This window comes from Dendrobates tinctorius, unplaced genomic scaffold, assembly GCF_039654945.1.
Source record: "Dendrobates tinctorius isolate UK_male_01 unplaced genomic scaffold, ASM3965494v1 ptg000026l, whole genome shotgun sequence".
Lineage (NCBI taxonomy): Eukaryota > Metazoa > Chordata > Amphibia > Anura > Dendrobatidae > Dendrobates > Dendrobates tinctorius.
Window position 1 is genome coordinate 15,724,752 of NW_027361694.1, and position 19,314 is coordinate 15,744,065.

General features: G+C 46.1%; 1 protein-coding gene across 1 annotated transcript in view; it reads left to right on the top strand.

Annotated features, from left to right (window-relative positions):
- Positions 1-2,119: 2,119 nt before the first annotated feature.
- SLC15A1 (solute carrier family 15 member 1) overlaps positions 2,120-19,314 on the top strand; it is a 121,633-nt gene continuing 104,438 nt past the window's right edge. Inside the window, exon 1 of the mRNA XM_073569541.1 lies at positions 2,120-2,254. Within this exon, the coding sequence (XP_073425642.1) occupies positions 2,251-2,254 (4 nt within the window). The 5' untranslated portion in view covers positions 2,120-2,250. The remainder of the gene's footprint in view (positions 2,255-19,314) is intronic.

Sequence of the window (19,314 nt, forward strand, 5' to 3'; positions counted from 1 at the left end):
GTTAGACTATAAAGAATGTGACAACAACATTGCAGAAATAGCCCTAACCAAATTTTCGAACCATTTGTGGTATTTGAATGCAGAGTTGGTGGGATTATCGTTTTTTGATCCCACCATTACAGACAATGAAAAGTTGTTAATGGCTAATAAATTGCTCAGTAGCACAGATGAACCATCAGAGCACGCTAACCTACATGAGTTGATAATTTTACATAGTTATCTAATCTATTCTAGAGCTTTTGTTAAAGTAGTTTTTGAAACGTCAGAATATAATGCTCGGCATTTGCTTACAACTTGCAGGACATATTGCTTTTGTTCTTCATCTTTTGTCAGAAGGTCGTTAAAGTCGGTTACTTCCTACCTCTTTTAATTTTTCTTTCCTAACTTTTGGATTTACAACCCTAGCGTGCTCTGATGGTTCATCTGTGCTACTGAGCAATTTATTAGCCATTAACAACTTTTCATTGTCTGTAATGGTGGGATCAAAAAACGATAATCCCACCAACTCTGCATTCAAATACCACAAATGGTTCAAAAATTTGGTCAGGGCTATTTCTGCAATGTTGTTGTCACATTCTTTATAGTCTAACAGACTATGCAAAATACCTAAATCTTAAAATACCTCAATTTGGATTTTTTCAAACTTTGAGCGACGAGCGGCACGGGTTAACGTCGTTTGATCGAGCTCAAATTTTGGCTATCTCAATATCTGGAAAGGGGAATCGTTTTGTGGGGTCCAGACGGACAAAATTCCGACATCGATTTTTTGCGGTCACCCTAGTGGGTAGCCATTTACATTTGGTTTTCTTTTTATTGTGAGGCAAACAACAAATAGGAAAAAATAACTGAAAATTTCAGTTTACATAACTACTCACCCCCCTAAATTCAATACTTTGTAGAGCCTCCTTTTGTGGTAATTACACCTGCAAGTTGCTTTGGACAAGTCTCTATGAGCTTTACACATCTTGCCACAGGGATCTCCAAAACATTTATACATTTTCCCTTAAACCACTTGAGTGTTGCTTTAGCAGTATGGTTTGGGTTATTGTCTTGTTGGAAGGTGAACCCCCGTCCCAGTCTCAAATTACTGACAGACAAGGAGGTTTTGCGCAAGAATATTCCTCTATTTCGCACGATCCATCTTCCCCCTCAACTCGGACCATTTTCCCTGTCTATGCTGCCGAAAACATCCAGATAGATATATATTTTTCTTAACCCAAACTTGACTTGTATTTCTCAGCAACTTTGTCCCTGACTTGTTTGGAGATCTTCCTGGTCTTCGTGTTGTTTGGTTAGTGGTGCCTCTTTCTTAATGGTGATGCAGCCTCTGTGGCCTTTCAGAGAAGGTGTGTATATACTGACAGACCATGTAACACTTAGATTGCACACAGGTGGGCTTCCTTTCACTTAGCATGTGACTTACGAAGGGAATTGCTTGCATGAGTAATTTTAGGGGCTTCATACTAAAAGGCGTGAATACATGTGGACATGCTAATTTTTAGTAATTTGACCCCATAAATGTAATTTATGCCTATATTTTTCTCACTTCACCAACTTAGACTATTTAGTGCTGATGCATCACACAAATCAGATTACAAAAATATTTAAACACAGTTTGTAATGTAACAAAAGAGGTAAAAAGCCAAGGGGGTGAATACCTTTGCAAGCCACTGTAGGTCTACAGCAATGTCATATTTACCTTGGTGTAATATGGCAAAGTAGGTTCATACACTGCATCTTCTAGCAGTGCATTGTGAATAGAGCACCGTACATTGCAATGATGCTTACTTTCTGGCAGGTGTGCTATGACAGTATCTTAATATGAAACTCGTATCCCGAATGTTCCCCCCTCCCGGAGTAGCTGAAGTTTTCTGACTCTCTAATGCACACACCTGATGTGCTCTCTGCTGCCAACAGCCACTGTAAACAGCTGATTTTTATCAGCGTTTTGATGTCGTTCTGCTGTGGCGCACAGATTTCACTGCGCTGTCCTCCTGCTTCTTCTCTATCCCACAAAAGTTGAGCAAACTCTGGACTGTACCCTACAGCCAGTGCTTGGGCAGAGGAGGAGCTCACTATGGTGCCCTTCTATCCAAGGAAAGAAAAAACAGGAGGAGAGAAGGCATTGTGTCTATGTAATGAGTACCTACTTCTGGTCCGCAGCCAAGTGCAGGGACTTTAAAAGAAAGGACTACAACAGGACATCCCTCCCAAAGATACATCAACTCTCATCACACTATCCTGGGCACCATGGGTATGTAGCACTAACCTGTATTGTTCCTAGTAATATTATAAGTGTATAACCGATGCTTGTGCATACTTATTTGCCTAACAATAATCTAAAAATATAATGTGACATCTAGTATTTAAGTAATTCATTGCTTTTGTAGTATTTTCCTTGGTTGTTTCTTCTCTAACTCCGGGAGCCTATTGTTATTGTGTATGACAATAGATGATATTTGCTTGGATTTTTCTACTCTTTCTGCTGGATTACAAATATGCAAACAGATTAATTGTATGTAACCATTTACACTTGTGCATTTCCTATTACATTTTTAAGCCGCAAAATAATATAAGCATATAAGTATATTAGCTGGACAATAAAAGACCTGTAATACCTAAGGTTACATCATAATTCATACATGTATACCCATTCACAAACACACACACGTCTCAGGACGCTCTCTTATCAATAATATGATGCACTATATAAGATTATCCCAAAGACATGTTCTCCAAAGCGCGTTTCGCATGCTTTGATATTGCTTCCTCAGGGGGTGATACCCTGAACAAGATGCAGAATGCACCATCACATGTAATTGCATGAATAGACAGTAATCTTGGTCATGAACTTCCTGTGATGCTATGATATTCTTTGCAAATTTTAATTTTTAGCACGTTAATATGTTATTCCTAAAGATACAGTATGTGGTATGTGATTACTGGCATAAAGACCATAATATTGAATAAGCAATTCTGGGTAAAATTATTTAATGTCACTAACGCAGGCTAAATAAAAGGCTAAATGTTTATATAAAAAATGCTTAATTGAAAAGTGAAAATAAAAATATATCCATTATTTAAATGAGAGTCTGTACATAAAGGATAGAACACACATAGGAAACCCCAGATAATGTTACTGCACAGTTGTAAATAGCATTAAAAGTCATGAGGCTAGGCACTTCAGGGTATGTTCACACAGTGTCCGCTCCTGAAAATGAAAGAAAAAGTGCTTACAAAGCAATAAAAAAAATATTCATTTCTTCAGAAAAAACGACTTGTTCATATCTTCAGTCTTTTAAACGCTTCAGGCTTTCAATAACGAATTGTGGGAGAAAATGAAAGTGGTTGTCACTTCTTTGAAGCGTTTCCTGATGGAAAACACTATTAGCTAGGTACTCTCCAATCAAAAGGCTGCAAATAATGCTTCAGGAAAAACAAACTGCAAAAACACTTAAAAAAAAAAAAAAAACTCCTCAAAACCAATTTAGGAAGCAAAAAATTCCTCAAAATCTCTCCAAACAATGAACGTTTACTGAAGCGATTTCCACCAGAAGACATTTTATTTTTAACTGCTGGAAAAAAAAGCTCAGTGTGAACATACCCATTCATTTTCCCAAGCAGAAGATTCTTCAGGAATCACTCCTCTTCTTTAGGGATTTGCAAACCTGAATCATAATTTTTAGTATATTTTTTGTTTCCGAAGTGCTTTTTCAATATTTTTTTTCCACCAGCCTTTTTTACCAAATTTTCAGTGTTATTTTGGGCTATTTACTGGAGTATTCTGTATGTTTTTTTTTTGTTTTTTTTTTCAATCCATTGAAAAAACACTTTTTTAAAGCAAACGCTCATACTTTCAAAAAAATGACAAGCATTTAAAAGAAGTAACATATCCCTTTTCTTCTGGCATGTGTTGCAAAGAAGACACTTGATACTTTACAATACAAGTCAATCACAAAGCTTAAAAATCACATATAAGATCCCTGGGCTTCTTACTGAACATTTAGTATGCGTTTTTGCTTTAAAAAAACACTAGTGCCTTCGCAATTGCTTAATGGAATACAAAAAAAAAATGATCAAAGAGCGACCGTGAAAAGATGCTAAAAATACAGATAATATGCTAAAAAAGGATAAAACAAAAAACATCAAAAAAGTGTTCAGAAGGAGAAGGTGGCCAAAAAATATTACAAAAAGATGATTCAGGTTTTCAAACTCCAGAGAACATGACCAATATCTGAAGTGACTAAAGCTTTAGAAAATGGTGTTTTTTCACTGCAGGAAAAAGACGCAGTGGGAACATACCTTCAACGTTTTCTGGCAGACAAAAATGTCCAAGCTAAAGATGCTTTTGTAAACTCTCCACGTCTTGCGTCTTTTGGTCTTTTCCTGAGCGCTTTTTTTGATTAATTTTTCTGAGAGTGGTTTTCTTTGACATATTTTTGAGTGCTTTTTTGTGTAATTTTCCGGATGTCCGCGTTAGTGTTCAAAGTTCTGGGGGAAGGGGAGAGAGAACTTTTTAGAACACCAAAATATGTTATGCATTGGGTTCTGGTTAAAGTTTTTGTATAGTTCTGGTACCTGAACCGAACTTTAGACTAAAGTTCGGTTGAACCCAACAAACTTGAACTTCCAGTCTTTTTACTGTACTTTTCCAGAGACTTTTTTAAATCCATTAAATAATGAATAAAACATTAGCATTTTTTGAAGCACAGTTACTGACAAAATGCTCAAAATGACGCATCATTGAGTTGAAAGCCTGAAACATTTAAAAGATTCTGACAATCCCCAGATACGAAAAACTGCTTTAAAAATGATTGGAAACCTTCTCCAATTATTTTATATGGGAAATCTAGCTTGCTGTTCATATGAGGAGAATACAGTAGCTCAGAACAGAAATGGGGAATCGTTAGCGCTTCCAATGTTCCATCCAACCAGACTTCAGAAAGGGGGGTGTTAGCAACAGAGAGGACACAGTTTGTGTCATTTTAAAAGTCAGAACAAAACAGGATTGCTAATATACTGAAAGCGGAGAGGAAGCAAGACGCCGGACACTAGAAAAGGGGATGATGTCATGTTGTGGATGTAGTCTGGTAGACCAGCAGCACGTTACACATCAGGAATACCTCAGCAGATTGATGGATTGGCTTATGGTAAAAGTTTCCATTTAACTTTGTTTTTTTTGCTTACATTTTAAATATTGAAATCAAGGCTCATTTTAAACTTTCCAAAGGTGCGGACACGATCAGTTATTGATATCAGATAATGACTCCCAGAATACATACTGTACATGGAAAACAGAAGTCTGAAGAACCCATTATAGGTTATATAATGTGAACAGATCATTACTAGAGCAAATATATATATATATATATACAAATTATATCCATCTGCACTACACCAATTCAGTCATTTAGTGTCAGAAACCAAATAAATAAAATGATAACATAACTAACTTGCTACATGTCTGCTTGTGCGAACACCAGGGACCCAGAATAAGGAAGTCATAATCTTAAGAGAGGTAGATCATAAACCAGGAGATCGGAACACCACGTGCACTGATTCATGGAAATGGAGATACTGGCATCCAATTTTCTCTATGATCCATTAACATGTACATAAACTAATGCTGCAAAATGAAGCCTATTATATTTGCTAATTTTAGAGTCATTCAGTATTTTATTGCCATTAGTTACAGAACAAATATTACAGAAACAACCAGCCATTACACACATAAACACATTTGCAATCAAACGGAGACTCAAAGTGCATCTGATTGCTCCTTCAAGAGATTACACTTAGTCCAGAGTGCTGCAGGTGCTCAGTGCAGCGGATTGTGAAATTGACCGGAGAATATATTACGAAATTGAATTGCTTCCATCTTACAGATGAGTAACCATCTGGATGATAAGGGCCTTGTTTATGATTTCTATGAGTCAGGAAAATAGCGGTCTATTAGGAGCGTTGTGAGGGCAGCGAGGGAATCAAAAAGGGAAGCAGGATTCACCGCAGCTCCAGCCATGCACCTTCTAGAAGGAGCGAATAAAACTTGAAAATAAAAGCACGGTCACAGGAGTGCTGAAATGAAGCCAGGACAAGAATATTGGTGTAAACCACAACGCATTTCGATGGTACCCCGTCTTCATCAGGTGGAAGTTCCACCTGATAAAGATGGGGTACCGTCGAAACGCGTTGTGGTTTACACCAATATTCCTGTCCTAGTTTCATTTCAGCGCTCCTGTGACCGTGCTGTTATTTCCAAGTTTTGTTTATGATTTCTATCACTTACTATTCACTGTATGTCTCAAAACTTAAAAATAATTAAAAATAAAAAATAAATATAACATTCCTAAATATTTGTAAATGACATGACAATCCAAGAAGGGATTTAGTCGTACCATTCCCACCTAAAAATTCCTTTTCTTACCGACCCATTTAACTGAACACACAACTGCTTGTGACTTGCGTTCATTAGACATACCGTATATACTCGTGTATAAGCCAAGTTTTTCAGCACATTTTTTTGTGCTGAAAACGCCCCCCCCCCCCTCGGATTATACATGAGTCAGAAAGCCGGTGGGGAGGGGGAGCGGCAGAGCAGCGGGTGACAGAGGCAGGAGCCGGCAGCTATGGCTAAAGCCTGTGCCACTGCTAAAGAGAAATGAATATTCATTTCTCTTATAGCGCACACAGTGACAGCTGCAGCCGTCGGCTTCCAGAAGACATTCTACTCAACCTACTGAGCACCCTCGCAGCATCTCATTCCGGCTTCCAGCAGCTCTTCCTGTGCTGAGTGATCACATGGCCCCACTCATTAAGGTAATGAATATGCAAGCGTCTCCACTCCCATAGACGTGGAGGGAATATTCATTACCTTACTGAGCGGGGATGCATGATCGATCGGCATAGGTAGAGCTGCTGGAAGCCGGGACGAGATGTTGCGAGGGCGCCAGGACCAACGAGATGCATCGAGGGTGCAGAGGAGGGGTGAGTAGGATGGTTTTTTTGTAATAGGAAGCACACATACAAGGACGGGAGGGGGGAGTCTTGCATACCAGGACAGCGATGGGGGAGCCACGCATACCAGGACAGTGACAGGGGGAGTCACGAATGCCAGAACAGCAATGGGGGGAGCCACGCATACCAGGACACTACGGAGGAGTCACGCATACCAGGACAGCGATGGGGGAGCCACGCATACCAGGACAGCAATGGTGGAACCACGCTTACCAGGACAGGGATGAGGGGACAATACATAACTGGCTTATACTCGAGTCAATAAGTTGACAGAGTTTTTCGTGGCAAAATTAGGTGCATCGACTTATGCTCGAGTATATACGGTAGCAGCCTTTTATTACATATTACATACACAACCTGAGGCAACAATGGCGCCGCAGAACATTATAAACAATTATAAATGTAAACATTACATATATAATTCCAACAGGCAAGATACCCTACCCTTGCAGGACCTATGCCTGCAAGTTATCTTGACCTGTAGCAAAAGCCACTATTCCCCACTAGTGATTTCCCATCAAAATGAACATTATCAATAAACCAGCCTCTGAAACAGACCTATTCCTTTCAACCAACCTGGTCATGTGACACCTTATGTGGCCTGTACTCCCCAAACCCCAATGCTTGCTCGATACCATCCCTTAAACCCAACATCCATCAATCAATGTCAATTGAGATGAACTCCATCCAACCTTAAGTGCTCCCTTGAACGCACCTTGAACTCCTGGGATCTCACCATAACTTGCAAGAAAACAAGTTACTGTTTTGTTGACTTTAATCCTAGTCTTATTGATCCGCTCCTCCGATTTTGCGTACCTCCAGATAAGCCGTGCCACAATGTCTGACAAAACAATAATAAACCCTGGATAGGATGACCACAACATTAAAAGAACAAACTTAATGTCTCTAACTCCTGAGAGGGTCCAGAAATCAGTCAGAAGGTAAGAATAACCACTGCTTTCTAATTATATTTGCCTTTCTTTTCTTAACCCTGCTCTTTAACCATGCTCACATTTGCCCTCATTGTTTTTGCTCCACTAATCTTCACTCTCCTTCGCTATCCCCAAATCCCTGCACCCTCGAACCAAATAACTATCTCCCCTTCTCTCTTCCCCCCCCTACCTCGCTTCATCTGCAGACATACTCCTTAGGCTGTGTTCACACACAGCGTTTTTTAGTGGTTTTTACCACGGTTTTCACTATAAAACCGCTAAAAATAAGCTTCCCAGTCATTTCTATGCATTTTGCACTTTTTGTGCAAATTGATGCGTTTTTTACCGCGAAAAAAACGCATCGCGGTAAAAAACGCAGCATGCTCATTAATTTTGCGGATTTTTCTGCGGTTTTGGCTTCTTCCATGCGGTTTGAAGCCGCTCCGGAAAAAAACGCATCAAAACCGCACAAAAAAACGCGCAAAAACCGCCGCGGAAAAATAGGTGCGGTTTCTGGGAAGGGATTCAGATTTTTGAGCAGAAATTTTCTGCAACGTGTGCACTTAGCCTTAACCTCAGACCTCTCCTACTAAAATATAATACAAGTCGATCACTCTGCCTCACCCACCTGCATTTCCTTTCTCTGCTTCTTCTCACTGCTGGTGACATATCCCCCAATCCTGGCCCTCCCTGCCTTATACATCCCACTAATCCTCACCCTATCTTTCTCACACTAAGAGAAACTACCGCAATCCCTCACACTTAAAACCTGTGCCACTGACCCCCACCCTCCCGCTCCCTCTCCCTGGAGCACGTTGCAATGCCCGCTCCATCTGCAACAAGCTCCACATGATCCATGACCTCATCACCTCCCGCAACCTTTCCTTCCTGGCCCTCACTGAGACCTGGCTGACACTTCCTGACACGGCCTCCCCTGCGGCACTGAGTTACGGCGGCCTCCACACTCCTTGACCTGACACCAGACATGGTGGAGGACTGGGTTTCCTCCTTTGTAAAAACTGCTCCTTTAACCCTATCCACCCCCACCCTCCCTTATTCTCCCTTCTTTCGAGGTTCACTCTGTCCGTATCTACTCTCCCTCTAATCTCCAAATGGCTGTCATATACCAACCACTGGGCTCAGCCACTGCCTTTATCGACCAATTCTCCACCTGGCTCCTCCACTTTCTCTCTGCTAACATCCCCACCATCATCATGGGGGACTTCAACATCCCCATTGACACCCACCAGCCAGCAGTCTCCAAGCTCCTGTCACTTACCTCATCCTTTGGACTTACTCAGTGGTCCTCCACAGCCACCCACAGAGACGGACATACGTTAGACCTCATCATCACCCGCCTCTGTTCCCTACCTAATCTCACAACCTCTCCCTTCCCTCTATGTGACCACCATCTACTCACCTTCTCATCCTTGTCCTTCTCATCTGCTCCCCATGTCCAGCCACTAGCACATCCTTGCAGAAACCTAGCACACCTAGACACTCACAGACTCTCTTCGACCTCTGTCCTCCATATCTTCACTCCACAATACGGACACTGCTACCGTTTTCTACAACTCCACCCTCACATCAGCCATAAACTCAGTTGCCCCTCTCACTCATGGCAAAGTGCGACAAAACAATAGGAAACCCTGGCACAACAACCTCACCAAAAAACTTTGACAAGCATCCAGGGTCGCGGAGCGGCGTTGGAAGAAAACACACCTGCCAGATGACTTCACTGCTCTCAAACAAGCTACACTTGCCTTCAAATCAGCCCTCACCTCTGCTAAAAAGACCTATTTCACAAACCTTGTATCTTCATTATCCCACAACCCAAAACAACTGTTCAGCACATTTAACTCTCTCCTCCGCCCACCACTGCCACCTCCAACTCCCCTCATCTCTGACGAGGACTTTGCCACCTACTTCAAAAACAAGATCGACCAAACAAGGCAAACCTTTACTGTTCCACCACCCCAACTACTCCACATACCAGACCTCTGCCCTTCCCTAATGACCTCCCTCTCCAACATCACTGAAGGAGAGCTTACTCATCTACTTTCCAAATCACACCTCACCACCTGTGCGCTTGACCTCATCCCTTCCCACCTGCTCTCCAATCTCACTAACACTCTCATCCCAGCCCTAACCCATCTCTTCAACCTATCGCTATATTTTGGTATCTTCCCCTCTGCCTTCAAACATGCCACCATCACACCCATCCTCAAAAAACAAACCTTGACTCAATTGATATGCCCAGCTATCTCCCCCTATCACTGCTCCCGTTTGCTTCAAAACTGGTTGAACAGCATGTCCATGCTCTACTTTCCTCCCATCTCTCATCTAACTCCCTCCTTGACATTCTCCAATCTGGCTTCTGCCTCCACCACTCCACTGAAACTGTCCTGACCAAAATTTGTAGTGACTTACTCACAGCCAAAGCTAACACAGTTCTCCATCCTCCTCCTTCTCAACCTTTCCTCTGCCTTCGACACAGTCCACCACTGCCTACTGCTACAGATTCTTTCTTCCCTAGGCATCAAAGACCTTTCCCTGTCCTGGATTGCCTCATACCTTTCTGATCGCACATTCAGCATTTCCCACTCCCACACTACCTCCTCATCCCGCCCTCTCTCTGTTGGAGTCCCCCAAGGCTCTGTCCTGGGGCCCCTACTTTTTTCCATCTATACCCTTGGCCTAGGACAACTCACAAAGTCCCATGGCTTCCAGTACCACCTGTATGCGGACGACACTCAGATCTACCTCTCTGGCCCAGATGTCACCTCTCTGCTGTCCAGAATCCCGGAGTGTCTATCAGCCATATCCTCCTCTTTCACCTCTCGCTTCCTAAAACTCAATGTAGACAATGTAGACAAAACTGAACTCATTATCTTTTCTCCATCTCGCGTATCTTTCCTACCCGATCTATCTATCATGGTAAATGGCATCACTCTCTCTCCTGCACCTGAAATCTGCTGCCTCGGAATAACTCACAACTCTGCCCTGTCCTCCAAACTCTTGCCACCTCCTGTCACCTCCAACTCAAAGATATTTCTGGAATCAGTCCCTTCTTCAGCCCTCAATCTACTAAAACTCTTGTACATGGCCTCATCATCTCCTGCCTTGACTACTGCAACACTCTCCTTTCCTCTGTGGCCTTCCTGTTAACTCTCTTGCACCACTCCAGTTTATCCTCAACTCTGCTGCCCGACTAATCCACCTCTCTCCTCGCTACTCCCCTGTCTCTCCCCTCTGCAAATCCCTCCACTGGCTCCCAATTCCCCAACGAAGCCAGTTCAAACTACTAACACTGACCTACAAAGCCATGCACAACCTGTCCCCTCCCTGTATCTCTGAACTAATCTCCCAATATCTTCACTCACGTAACCTTCGATCCTCCCAAGATCTCCTACTCTTCTCCACACTTATTTGTTCCTCACACAACTGCCTCCAAGATTTCTCCTGAATATCCCCCATCCTCTGGAATTCCATGCCTCAACATGTCCGATTATCCACCACCCTCCTTCAAACGGAACCTAAAAACCCATCTTTTCAGGAAAGCCTACAGCCTGCAATAACCATTCTACCGCCTCACCACCACCCGAGCTGCCGCCTCGTCACCACCAGAGCTGCTGCATAACCATTCTGCTGCCTCACCACCACCCGAGCTGCCGCCTCATCACCACCAGAGTTGCTGCACCTCCGACATTCTGTCTCTTCCCCACTATCCCGTAAAACGTAAGTTCACAAGGACAGTGTCCTCTCCCCTCTGCACCAGTCTGTCATTGTAAATTTGTTTACTGTTAAAGATATCTATAACTTTGCATGTAACCCCCCATTCTCATATTCAGCACTATGGAATTAATGGTGCTATATACAGTAAATAAATAATAATCTAACTCCCAGGTCATTTCCTCCTACATGCAGCACCAGCATATTCAGTGGTTGATCCACTCGGCAGTAATAAGAGACTTCGGGTAAAACTCTCAACCAAGTCAAACCAAGCCATTTGATTAGCGCTCTGGACCTAGCTTTCCAAGCTGCCAATCATCTGGATGAACATTGGCGAGCAACGTACCCCAGAACATGTAGGAGTGGCCCAGGATCTACATTAAGCACACACCTATAGTTAAACAAAACAATCACCACATTAACACACGCATTACTACGTCCAAACCAAAACCAACTCCAAACCCATACAACAATATAAAACCACAAGGTGAGGGCAATCATAAAAATGAAACCGTGATTATTCCCAACTCCTGAGGGTATGTGCAGATGCTCAGTAATTGGCAGCGCTTTGGACGCAGCACATGTCTGCTGTGTCCAAAGTGCTGACGGCTATTGAAGGCAGGTGATTCCGCACGTGTTCATCGAACCATGCGAAATCACCGCGTCCAATAGATTGTACGGGTGAAATTTATCTTGCGGAGGCTTGCATCTCTACAAGATAAATAGACATGCTGCGATCGGGAGAGACGCTCCACATGTCTGTCTCCACAGGTGATTTGCAGGTGTCTCTGGATGCATAGTGGCCATGGAATTTCTTGAAATCTCATCCACTATGCTGTAACAACTGGACGCTGTGGGTTGGACGCTGCGCAAAGCCAACAGAGCCAGCAGCATCCATGTAAAGCTGCAAGTAACCATTGGACACCACCTTATCCATTCACAAAGTGCCACCACTGTATTCCTTTAAAAAGGAATCCCAAACCTCTAAATCAGCCCTGATCTCTTGAATAATGGAGACACAATGGTGTGGGACAGACTTCCCTGACGTAGCCGCTTACAACAGCCTGGAAAACACCAGGCTCATTGGGATAATCCAGCTAGCAAAGTGAAGCTTACCCAATAAAGACTGTACTACCTTCAACCTAACTTTCCTGGCTCGACTCAAAGCCGCTACTGTGGGAGCGCTGTGAGGATTTTTGGGTGTTAGCGCTGGGAGAGGCAAAAAACGTTACTGTAAGCATGCGATGTGCATACTCCTGGCCAAAGTCCAATTAGACTGTTTCTGGCCTCACACAATACACTTGCATTGAACGCGCCAGAAACAGTCTAGTCGGATTCTGGCTGGGATTATACATATCACATATTTGAGGTCATCTTACTGCCATTTTTGGGGCTGACACTGGAGAATCTTCCTCATTTTTGGATATGACAGGTCCTCTTGAAGCACAAATAGAAAACTTAGTTCCCCTATGTTGGCTTTATAAACAATACTTTCTAAATAAGAATACCAATATAATAAGAAATGATGAAATTGAGTAAAAAAAACAAAACAACCTATTCATTATTAAGTTTTAAGTCTTTTTGATTTTTTTTTTGTCATTTTTTTTATTTGCGCCTTATTCTTTTAAGTTGTGACTATTGCAGGCAAGGTTTAAGGTTTCCAGATATTTTTCACTGATTCATCAACTGCAACTTTTTAAAAATTTGCTAATTTTTTGTGCAAACGTACTCTAGTCCCCCAGCTGAAGTCATTTTATGTCTGAGATTTTTGCTCAAATTTTGCAACATTTTACGAAACATGCAACTTTTTGCTCTAAAAAGTTGCAAAAACTGTTAAAGACAAAAATAAAGAGCATTATCTTGCGCCAAATTCAGCACCCGTGTGCATCATTTTCAAGAACTAAAATATCAACAAATACTGCAAGGCAGAAAAGGATAGTGAGTGACTTAAAAAAACATGGAAATAAGGAATAGGGTCCTCATTTTCTCAGCATATCAAACAGTAGTATGTTATAGAATTCTTTATACCATGAAACAGACCTCTACGGCTCAGACCTGTAAAATGGCTGTGTGTCTAAGCCCCTTTGTTATAGATGCACGTAAACCAAGTTCCAGAATAGTTGGATGGTTGACACATATTTTCCTTATCTCCCAAACATACCTTTTACTTGTGAGTAATTTATTGCTGTGGATTGAGAGTTAAGGATGAAAGCTCCTGGAACTTTTAATTGCTTTTCTGCAAGTGTTTTCTCTCTTAATATCTACACTTGGCCCATAGCCTATTTCATTTATTGTGATATCTATTAATGATTAATCTTTGCCCACCACTGTAAGATAGATGCGACTAGTTACTGTGATGCCATTGTTAGCACCGCTTTCCGTTTCGTCGCTCCCGCTGCCATACTCACCGCTCCTGCTTCTGCCCCGACTCGCTCCTCTGACGCGTCCTGCACGCGCGCCTCCGCTCCCCTCGCTTTCCGGCGGCCGGCGTCCCGACGCTCTCCTCCACTTCCCTCGGCCGCGTGCACTGTGCCTCTGCGCACGCGCCGGAGGGATAAGCCGCACGCCTCTGCCGGCAGCCACCTGTCTGGCGTGACCTGACCCGGACCGGCCTCCCGACCTATCAGAGGCCACCACCAGGTATTTCAGGCCGCCCTCCCTTAGTGGAGGCGCCTGACTATTGAGTTACCTCTCGGTTGTCTAGGCCGCGCTCTCTGCTGCTAGTCCCTTGCAAGCTGCGCACTAGTTGACCCCTTGTGTCTTGTGCCTCCTGCTAACCCCTGTGTCTTCCGCCTGTGTCCCCAGTGTTCCTCTGACTCTCCGGTCCGTGCCTCCTGCTAACCCCTGTGTCTCCTTCCCTTTTCAGTTCGCCTCTTCCTGGACCCCCGCCATCCTCCTCCGTCCATCTCCTTCTACCTCAGCCTCTGGACCCTGGTCATCCTGGTTCCTCTCCGGATCTTCCTCTGTTCCTCATCATCTGTTCACCCTCCTGAGCTGACCCCTGGTCCTGGCTGCCGTGGCGCTAGAACTTCCCGAGTCTGTTCCCTAACGGTCCCTGTATAGGGGTCGGTCCACTTGGTGCGCTCGCTCGGGGAGGGCTCGGCGTCACGGCCCAGTGGGTCCACTCTCGTCACCTGCGTCCGCAGCGTAACTGTATAGTCAGGCCATGGACCCCGCCGGGGCCGCTGCCCAAAAGGAGTTGGTTTTCCTAAGGGAGAACCAGACCCGTATTATGTCTTTTATGAAGACCATGGATTCCCGCTTGTCGGCCTTGCAGGCCGCTGACCCTGGTAACGCCTCCCAACTGGCCAGCCTCCAGCAGGAGCTGGTTCAACAACGGGACACCCAATCCCATATTCTTTCGTACATGGCTTCGGTCGACGATCGGCTGCTTTCCCTTCAGTCGGCTGCCGGACGCGATTCGTCCCGCAGTTCTGATCCCGGACCCTCTCCGCCTCCCAGGCTTGGTAGACCGCCTAGGTATGGCGGCGACCCCAAGTTGTGCAGAGGCTTCCTGAATCAGTGCAGGTTGCACTTCGAACTCCTGCCCCAACAGTACCCCACCGACCGGGCCAAAGTTGCCTTCATTGTCTCCCATTTGGAGGGAGAGGCACTCTCCTGGGTAAATCCCCTGTGGGAGCGGGACGATCCCGTAGTCTCCAGTCTCCAGACCTTCACTGACACTTTCCGTAGGGTCTTTGACGAACCCGGACGGTTGGCTTCTGCCACGGAGTCTCTTTTTTGCCTCACCCAGGGCACTCTTACGGTCGGACAATACACCATCCGGTTCCGTACCTTGGCCTCTGAGGTGGGGTGGAATAACGAGGCTTTGGTTGGGGCCTTCTGGTGTGGTCTCTCTGGCAAAATTAAAGATGAGCTGGCAGGGCGAGACACCCCAACCTCCTTGGAGGATTTAATTTCGTTGGCCACACGCATCGACCTTCGGTTCCAGGAACGCGCTAGGGAGACTGCTAGGGATAGGAGACCGCTTAGACCATCTGCTTCTTTTCACAGGCCGTCCAGCCCACGTCCCCCTGGGGTATCCTCCAGTCCGGCGCCTGAGCCAATGCAGGTGGATCGGGTCAAGTTGGCAGAACAGCGCCGTAAGGAGAGACTGATGGAGGGTCTGTGCCTGTATTGCGGCAGCACGTCTCACTTCCTACGCTCCTGTCCTGAGAGACCGGGAAACTCCTCCACCTAGGGCAGGTAAGAGAGGCCGATCTAGGTGTGTCTCACTCCTCTCACCCCCTTACCCTTTCGGTTCAGTTGGTTTTGGGCCTATGTGGACACGGGCGCGGCAGGGAACTTCATTAGGTTGAAGGAGGTGAAGAAGTATCAGATTCCCGTGATCTCCCTGAAGACTCCACGTGTCATCGCCTCAGTAGATGGAAGACCCCTACGAGAATCTGTGTTCCTGGTAACGGAGGAGGTGTGTCTGCAAATTGGGGCCTTGCACCAGGAGCGGATCGCTTTCTACGTCCTTCCCAACCTTTCCCATGCTGTGCTGCTAGGTCTTCCATGGCTTAGGACACATGAACCTGTCTTGGATTGGCGTTCCGGTGAGGTCCTCCGCTGGGGGCATCCCTGCCAAGAGAAGTGCCTGGGGTCTGTCCGCCCGGCCAAACCCCCACCAGCCTCCTCGGGTCCCGAGGCTCTACCAGCCGCATACTGGGCATTCTCTGACGTATTTGATAAGAAGGAGGCAGAGGTTCTTCCCCCGCATTGCCCGTATGACTGCCCTATTGACCTGCGACCCGGGACCACTCCGCCCCGAGGGCGAATTTATCCCTTATCCCCTGCAGAGACTACGGCCATGTCCGAGTATATTCGTGAGAATTTAGCTCGAGGGTTCATACGGAAATCTTCCTCCCCGGCCGGAGCCGGGTTTTCCTTTGTAAAGAAGAAAGACGGTTCTCTCCGTCCTTGTATTGATTTCCGGGGCCTGAACGACATTACTGTGAAGAACAAGTATCCGTTGCCTCTCATTCCTGAACTCTTTGACCGGTTGCGGGGAGCCCACATCTTCTCGAAGTTGGATCTACGCGGGGCTTACAACCTCATCCGCATTCGCCCTGGTGACGAATGGAAGACCACCTTTAACACCCGGGACGGGCATTACGAATACCTGGTTATGCCCTTCGGTCTATGCAACGCTCCCGCGGTCTTTCAGGAGTTCGTCAATAATATCTTCCGAGACTTGTTATACTCCTGCGTGGTGGTGTATCTGGACGACATCCTTATTTATTCCCCGGATCTGGCGTCCCATAGGAGGAGTGTTCGTCTGGTCCTACAACGTCTGCGGGAGAATCGCCTCTACGCGAAGCTTGAGAAGTGTCTCTTTGAGCAGTCTTCCTTGCCTTTCTTGGGCTACATCGTTTCAGATTCTGGGCTGGAGATGGATCCTGAGAAACTGTCGGCTATTCTTCGATGGCCCCGCCCAGTGGGGGTCAAGGCGATTCAAAGGTTCCTCGGCTTCGCCAACTATTACCGTCAATTTGTGCCACATTTTTCGTCCATCATCAAACCCATCTCCAGTCTCACTCGCAAGAGCGTCAACTCCTTGTCCTGGCCCCCGGAGGCTGAAGAGGCCTTTTCCTGCCTGAAGCAAGCCTTCGCGACTGCACCTGTCCTACACCGACCCGAGGCTAATAAGCCATTCATCCTGGAGGTAGACGCCTCTTCCACCGGAGCAGGTGAAGTGTTCTCACAGAGGTCCCCATCCGGCCGACTGATTACCTGCGGGTTCTTTTCAAAGGCCTTCTCGCCGGCTGAGTGTAACTACGCCATCGGGGATCGCGAGCTGTTGGCCATAAAGTTGGCACTGGAGGAGTGGCGTTACCTTCTTGAAGGGTCAGTTCATCCGTTTACCATCTTTACTGACCACAAAAACCTTGCATATCTCCAGTCAGCCCAGAGACTTAACCCTCGGCAGGCCAGATGGTCCCTCTTCTTTGGTCGGTTCAATTTTGAATTGCGTTTCCGTCCCGGGCCAAAGAACATCAAGGCGGACGCATTGTCCCGATCTCTTCAGTCCCCTGATCTGATGGAGGAACCAACTCACATTATCGATCCCGCTAAGATCATCACTGTGGCCCCGGTGAGACTGATTACTCCTCCCCCCGGCAAGACCTACGTCCCTGACTCAGAAAGAAAAAAGGTACTGCATTGGGGACATTCCTCTAAAATTTCCGGACATGTCGGAGTCAAGAAGACATTTGAGCTCATCGCTCATTTTTATTGGTGGCCCTCACTCCGCCAGGATGTGACAGACTTCACGGCCTCCTGTCCCTCTTGCGCCAAGGTCAAGATTCCTAGGCGACCACCCGCCGGCCTTCTGCTTCCTCTCCCGATTCCCTCGGTTCCATGGCAACATATAGGTTTGGATTTCATCACGGATCTGCCTAAATCTTCCGGATCTACGACTATCCTGGTAGCGGTCGACCGCTTCTCCAAGATGGCCCATTTTGTTCCTCTACCTGCGCTGCCCTCCGCTCCAGAGTTGGCGAAGATTTTTATCCAGCACATCTTCCGCCTCCACGGCTTTCCACAGCATATTGTTTCCGATCGTGGTGTACAGTTCACCTCTCGATTTTGGAGGGCCTTGTGTAAACTTCTGGAGATAAGACTGGACTTTTCATCCGCGTACCATCCCCAGTCCAATGGTCAGGTTGAACGCGTTAATCAGGTACTAGCGTCCTACTTACGGCAGTTCTCTAACGCTCATCAAGATAACTGGGTCCATCTACTTCCCTGGGCAGAATTCTCCTACAATAACCATCCCAGCGAGTCATCAGCCAAGTCTCCATTTTTCGTGGTCTTTGGCATGCACCCTGGTGTCCCTCTACCTTTGTCCGGTTCCTCCGGTTTGCCTGCAGCCGATTCCCTGACCCAAGAGTTCTCTAGGATCTGGTCCGAAACTAAGGAGGCCCTCCGGAGGTCTGGGGAGCGCATGAAGAGGCACGCTGACAAAAGACGCTTGGATGCTCCAACCTACCTCCCAGGTCAACAAGTTTGGTTGTCGGCCAAGTACATTAGGCTAAAGCTCCCTTCTTACAATCTGGGACTGCGCTACATTGGGCCTTTCAAGATTCTCAAACGTCTTAACAACGTATCTTACAAACTGGAGTTGCCTGCGTCGCTTCGGGTTCCCAACTCCTTCCTTTTTTTGGTCGACTGGAAAGGTTTTGGTCCCGAGGAGAGATCTTGGGAGCCGCAGGAGAATATCAATGCCCCACGCATTCTTAAGAGGTTTTTAGCCAGACGCAGTGGAGGGGAGTGTAAGAGAGGGGGTACTGTTAGCACCGCTCCCCGTTTCGCCGCTCCCGCTGCCATACTCACCGCTCCTGCTTCTGCCCCGACTCGCTCCTCTGACGCGTCCTGTACGCGCACCTCCGCTCCCCTCGCTTTCCGGCGGCCGGCGTCCCGACGCTCTCCTCCAATTCCCATCGGCCGCGCGCACTGTGCCTCTGCGCACGCGCCGGAGGGATAAGCCGCACGCCTCTGCCGGCAGCCACCTGTCTGGCGTGACCTGACCCGGACCGGCCTCCCGACCTATCAGAGGCCACCACCAGGTATTTCAGGCCGCCCTCCCTTAGTGGAGGCGCCTGACTATTGAGTTACCTCTCGGTTGTCTAGG